This window comes from Hemibagrus wyckioides, linkage group LG02 (assembly GCF_019097595.1).
Source record: "Hemibagrus wyckioides isolate EC202008001 linkage group LG02, SWU_Hwy_1.0, whole genome shotgun sequence".
Lineage (NCBI taxonomy): Eukaryota > Metazoa > Chordata > Actinopteri > Siluriformes > Bagridae > Hemibagrus > Hemibagrus wyckioides.
Genome location: NC_080711.1, coordinates 22,318,626 through 22,324,641, shown reverse-complemented (window position 1 = coordinate 22,324,641; position 6,016 = coordinate 22,318,626). Strand labels below are relative to the sequence as shown.

At 45.9% G+C, this 6,016-nt stretch overlaps 1 protein-coding gene across 4 annotated transcripts in view; it reads left to right on the top strand.

The window, feature by feature from the left end:
- Positions 1 to 6,016, top strand: part of unc5a (unc-5 netrin receptor A) — a 205,000-nt gene that overhangs the window by 175,558 nt on the left and 23,426 nt on the right. For all 4 annotated transcript variants that reach the window (XM_058415340.1, XM_058415311.1, XM_058415332.1 and 1 more), the window contains 3 exons: positions 877 to 964; positions 3,167 to 3,335; positions 5,508 to 5,741. In XM_058415340.1, coding sequence (XP_058271323.1) covers positions 877 to 964; positions 3,167 to 3,335; positions 5,508 to 5,741 — 491 coding nt within the window. The remainder of the gene's footprint in view (positions 1 to 876; positions 965 to 3,166; positions 3,336 to 5,507; positions 5,742 to 6,016) is intronic.

Genomic DNA, 6,016 nt, shown 5'->3' with positions numbered 1-6,016 from the left:
AGGAATTTGAATGAATGTTCATGTAAGCGATGAGGTCTTTGGTCCTCAAAGCCTCTTGGTGGCACAGAACAGAAGAGTCTTGAAGCTTTTCTTCCAAAGGAAGGTGAGGAACCAGGGTTCATAATCATCTTCAGGTCAGTTATTAACATTCGTATCTAGGATTCATGGTTAGGTTGAATTCATGGACTGGTTTTACCATCCTATCATTAAATGAAAAGAAGTGTTTTTTTGGTCAGCAGTCACACATTAGGTGGCACTGGGAACAAAGAGAGTCGCTGAAACAAAAAGTTCGAGCAGTGTGAGACATTTTTAATTAAAATCCCACCATCATTAAAAGCCTTCAGTAAGAGGATAGTGTAGCACGACGACACAATACTCACCTTGCAGTAGTACAGGCATTCATCCAAAAAAACATCGTGATCTGTGTAGCTGGTTTGTTGTTTGATTTTCTTTTTGCCTTCGTGACCATGAATCTGTGTGAAGCTCCTCCATAGACTTGCTATTGCCGAGAGCATGGTTATGTCAGATTATTTAACCCTGGTGGCTTTGCTGTGCTTTTGTGTCTGTTATGCATTAACACCTTTGTTGTTCTCATAGACATTATTGTGTGGTTTTTTTACAGATACCAAATCTGCAATCTTTTTTAGTGATGGTAGAAAAAAAGAGCTAGTTTTGAAAGCACAAGTGTGTGTGTGTGTGTGTGTGTGTGTGTGTCAGTGTAGTGGGAAAAAGGGCTCTTTGACCTTGCCTGTCTTTCTTTGGGTGTCTATACATTAACGCAGTGTGTATGAAGGTCAAACTTCCTGAATGTGCCTCTGCCTGTGAATAAAACCAAGTGCTCCTGCTTCTTTCTGTCTTTGCACTTATTTGCATTAGGGATCAGCCTGCTCATTCCTCCCGAGGCCATCCCCCGAGGCAAGATCTATGAGATTTACCTTACCGTGCAGAGGAAGGACGATGTGAGGTAGGTCCCTCCACACACTCGCTGCCAGAAAAGTTTCACAGAGAACAGAAACCAGAGAGGAAGCATAAGGCGAGAGAGAGAGAGAGAAAGGGAGGGAGAGAGAGAGAGAGAGAGCCCGTAGGCAGCGCAGAGAGTGATTGAAGTCAGTTTCCTTGCACTAGATTCTGTGTGTGTGTGTGTGCGTGTGTGTGTGTGTGTGTGTGTGTGTGTGTGTGTGCGTGTGCATGGTCAGATGCGTGACTAACTCCGGCTGTGGGCTCTGTATGGTCAGATCGACTCGAATGAACCAGAGAAACATCACAGAAGGAAGTGATTCAGGAAGCTTTCACATTTTTTGTACGTTTTTCTAAACCTTTTATACACTGAAATGATTTAGAGGTGCTAATATTTATCATTCGAAATGAGGGAGGCGTGGCCTCTCTGCATGTTAGTCCCAGTAAAGGAGGTGTGGCCTTTCTGCATGTTGCTCTGTGAAGGAAACATGGCCTCTCTGCACGTTAGTCTCAGTGAAAGAGGCGTGGCCTCTCTGCGTGGCCTCTCTGCATGTTAGCCTCAGTGAAGGAGGTGTGGCCTCTCTGCATGTTAGTCTCAGTGAAGGAGGCATGGCTTCTTTGCATGTTAGCCTCAGTGAAGGAGGTGTGGCCTCTCTGCATGTTAGTCTCAGTGAAGGAGGCATGGCTTCTTTGCATGTTAGCCTCAGTGAAGGAGGTGTGGCCTCTCTGCATGTTAGTCTCAGTGAAGGAGGCATGGCTTCTTTGCATGTTAGCCTCAGTGAAGGAGGTGTGGCCTCTCTGCATGTTAGTCTCAGTGAAGGAGGTGTGGCCTCTCTGCATGTTAGCCTCAGTGAAGGAGGTGTGGCCTCTCTGCATGTTAGTCTCAGTGAAGGAGGTGTGGCCTCTCTGCATGTTAGTCTCAGTGAAGGAGGCATGGCCTCTCTGCATTTTAGTCCCAGTAAAGGAGGTATGGCCTTTCTGCATGTTGCTCTGTGAAGGAAACATGGCCTCTCTGCATGTTAGTCTCAGTGAAAGAGGCATGGCCTCTCTGCGTGGCCCTTCTGCATGTTAGCCTCAGTGAAGGAGGTGTGGCCTCTCTGCATGTTAGTCTCAGTGAAGGAGGCATGGCTTCTTTGCATGTTAGTCTCAGTGAAGGAGGGTTGGCCTCTCTGCATGTTAGTCTCAGTGAAAGAGGTGTGGCCTCTCCATATGTTACTCTGTCAAGGAGGCGTGGCCTCTCTGCATGTTACTCACAGTGAAGGAGGTGTGGTCTCTCTGCATGTCAGTCTCAGTGGAGGAGACGTGGCCTCTCTGCATGTTAGTCACAGTGAAGGAGGCATGGCCTCTGAATGTTAGCCTCAGTGAAGGAGGCATGGCCTATCTGCATGTTAGTCTCCGTGAAGGAGGCATGGCCTCTCTGTATGTCACTTTAAGTAAAGGAGGTGTGGCTTCTCTGCATGCTAGTCTCAGTGAAGGAGGTGTGGCCTCTCCGTATGTTAGTCTCAGTGAAGGAGGCATGGCCTGTCTGCACGTTAGTCTCAGTGAAGGAGGCGTGGCCTCTCTGTACATCGCTTTAAGTAAAGGAGGTGTGGCCTTTTTGCATGTTACTCTCAGTGAAGGAGGCGTGGCATCTCTGCATGTAATTAATGCACGGTGTATTTTTCTATTTAAAATGTAAAAGTCGTTTGCTGTGAACATGTTTTTAATTTAACGGATCATTGATGACATATAAGAGAGCCACACTGTATCTTAGAAAGAGAAATACACTCCTCTACAGTGAAACTGGAAATACTTTCAAACCTCACAGAACAATGCAAGCCATCAGACAAGGCCCAGTTTATCAGAGTGCTGAATTACAAAAAAAACAACAAAACGGGGGCATAAATCAAAAATAGGAATAGAGAACAAACAAAAGGAAGATGATGCAATAAATTTACAATCACACACCACTAGATATGATTAAATATTTAAAACGGCCCAGTGTAATAACAGTATCAATTTTCGTGCAGCTCTGAAGTAGAGCAAAATAGAAAATCTTAAATGTAATATAAACGTTCAGATTTATTCAGTGTAAAATGTTTAGCTGGTAATCTGGCCCTGTGCCGCTTTGGCTCAAGGTCTGCCTCTGACCTTTGACACAGCATGTCGAACATGACTCTGGAGTGTAGACTGACCCTGTGACCCTCTGCCCACTGTTCTACCTCCGCAGACTTCCCCTGGCCGGGTGCCAGACCCTGCTGAGTCCGGTGGTGAGCTGTGGCCCGCCGGGCGTGATGCTGACCCGGCCCGTCATCATCAGCATGGAGCACTGCTCTGATTCCTGCACCGATCACTGGGCCATCAGGCTGAAGAAACAAACCTACGAGGGAACCTGGGAGGTGAGTCCATGATGAAGCAATACACTGTGTGTCTTCATGCATAATGTTATAAAGCAAAAACTTTATCAATGAAATCAAAAGAATGGAGGTCCAAAATCTGCAATCATGTCTTGAGTCAGTGTCGTTTTGCCTGAATCGGAGTGAAATTGATTCTTTCAGGTTGTTGGTTCAAATCTCCAGAACTCGTGGCACTTCCTCAATGCTACAGCTTTGTCCTTTCACACTGGTTCCACCTCGCGGCTCAGCCTAGCAGCTAACTTCTATAAAAGAAACGCTGCAAATTAAAACATACGGCATGTTTGGTTCGTTTACTACAGGCGAGTCGATTCAGAATCAAATCTCAGATTCTCTCGAATCAGTTTTTTTTTTTTTTCAGATGAGTTCTCACCTGCCTAAACAAACCACACACCGAGGTGGAAAATACAGGATCTGTGAAAGTGTCGCGTTCCAGTGACTAATTGTAGAAAGGACATAACCTTGAAGGTACCAACCGAGTGCCAAGCATTTGTTTTTTTGTTTTTAAATAGTTGATAACCACATAACAATCCACACTGGGTAGAGCAGCATGGATCCATTCTCCATCCATCCATCCATCCATCTATCCTCGTCCCTCCTTCGTTCTCTTTTCATTACTGAACCGAATCGGAAAGGATTTGAGCTGTATCTCCATCATCGTCTCCTCAAACACGTCACGTAATCCTCCAAAGAGCATTCCCCAGGAAAGAGATTGAAGAAGGAGGGCGAGAGAAAGGATGAAGAAGCAGAACAGGGGGGTGGCAGTAGGAGTGAAGGTCCTCTTTCATGTTCGATATTCTGCATAAATTATTCAGGCCGCCCGGTGTGGCAGCGGCGGGGCGTCTGCAGAATGAATTGGCCTGTCTCTGGCTGAGGTTAGACGAGGACTTTTAATCATCTTTTGGCACAAATATAGCCCAGGTACCCCAGACTCAGGCTGGAAAACGGGGAACTTCGTCCTCCGCCGAGCGCTCGCAGGCCGACTTAGAGCAATTAATTTCTCCAGAGAGCGTCTGAAGCGACAGGAAAGAAAGGCTGAAATATAGTCCCTTGTCGATATCGAACCACGAATGGGGACGTTCAAGAAAAAGAGGAAGAGAAAGTGGGGGAAAAAAAAAACGTTCAGATGGGAAAAAATACGTCTTCATAGCGGGTGGATGTGAAAACGGCTCATGTCGATAGTAATTTTATTGATGAACACAACAGCTCATTTCATCGTTCAGCAGGATGTCATTTCCTGGCCGGAGGTCCTAAGGTGTGTGAGGTTGATTAGATTGAGAAAGCGGGAGTGCTCGTCACTGAGGCTCACTTTTGCCTTTTGGTCTAATTAAAGCCATTCTGGGAAGCCATAAGATGATTGTGTTGGAGGACAGGTTACAAAAGAACAACACGTTTCATCAGGAGACGGAGATTTCTCCTCATTTAAACCTCAGACTCTCATATATGAACATCTTCAAGGCTTTTTGTTAGTGTTTGTGAAATATTTGCAGCTCTAAGGCACGTTTCAGGAGCTCGTATCTTAGCCTTAATTAATGCATTTTCACAGCTGTTAAAGAAGAGCGCGTCTAATTGTCCGAGCAGCTAATTGATTAACGAACGGGACCGGGCTTAAAACGGTGAGGGATTGGCCACGGTGTTGCCACGGCGACGTTAATGAGCGAGGTCAGCTCCCCCTGCCCCGGCCGTGATTGCGTCACCGGAGCTGTCTGGAGAGAAATGTTCACAACGCTGCAGCGTGCATCCTGGCATTTTTTTTAAATGGCTGTAATATCAAACAAATAAGGAGGAAATTGCCACAGGAAAACAAATAGGATTTATTTGATCTGATGAATTCCAAGGTCTTTCATTTTTCTTCTGTGAACGCCTCTGCTTCGGAGACAAGGATGTGTGTGTGTGTGTGTGTTTGTGTGTCGAAAATATCAAACATAATGCATGTCAAACAGGCCACTAACAAGACGAATGTGAGCAGAGGTAATTACAAATTAGTCCAGTGATTCACGTTAATTAATTCAACATGATCAAAATAAGATATTAATTACTCTCGAGAAAAAGCACAATGAATCAGAGACAATTCTCTACAAGCCCACCACAACACCTGCCCCGCTCTGCCCTGCCCTGTGTGAACTGTGCCCTCACCCCTTCCCTTGTGTACATTAGGACGTGCTGCTGCTCGGTGAGGAGCTGGTGTCTGAGCCGTTTTACTGCCAGCTGGAGGCCGAGACGTGCCGCGTGTTCACCGAGCAGCTCGGACGCTTCGCTCTGGTCGGCGAGTCCCTCAGCATGGCCGCAGCCAAACGCCTCAAACTGCTGCTGTTTGCCCCGGCTTATTGCTCCACGCTGGAATACACCATCCGAGTCTACTGCACTGACGACACCCACGACCTCATCCAGGTGAGTCGCCTTGACCTTGATTTGAACTGCTTCCGAACGTTTCATGTGATCAATAAATATTCCCATTGACCCAAGAACGTAACGTAAAAGCAGCAACCACGATGTTTAGGTGTTAATTAAGTGATTGGTGATTAGTAATATTATTGTGCATGATTGGTGAGGAAATATAATGGCCAGTGTTTGGTTCATAATTAGTTCTCTGACTAGCCAGTATTTTGTTGTATTGATTGTACAGTGGCTTCTTCATATGTTTTGTGTTAATCTACTATGCACAG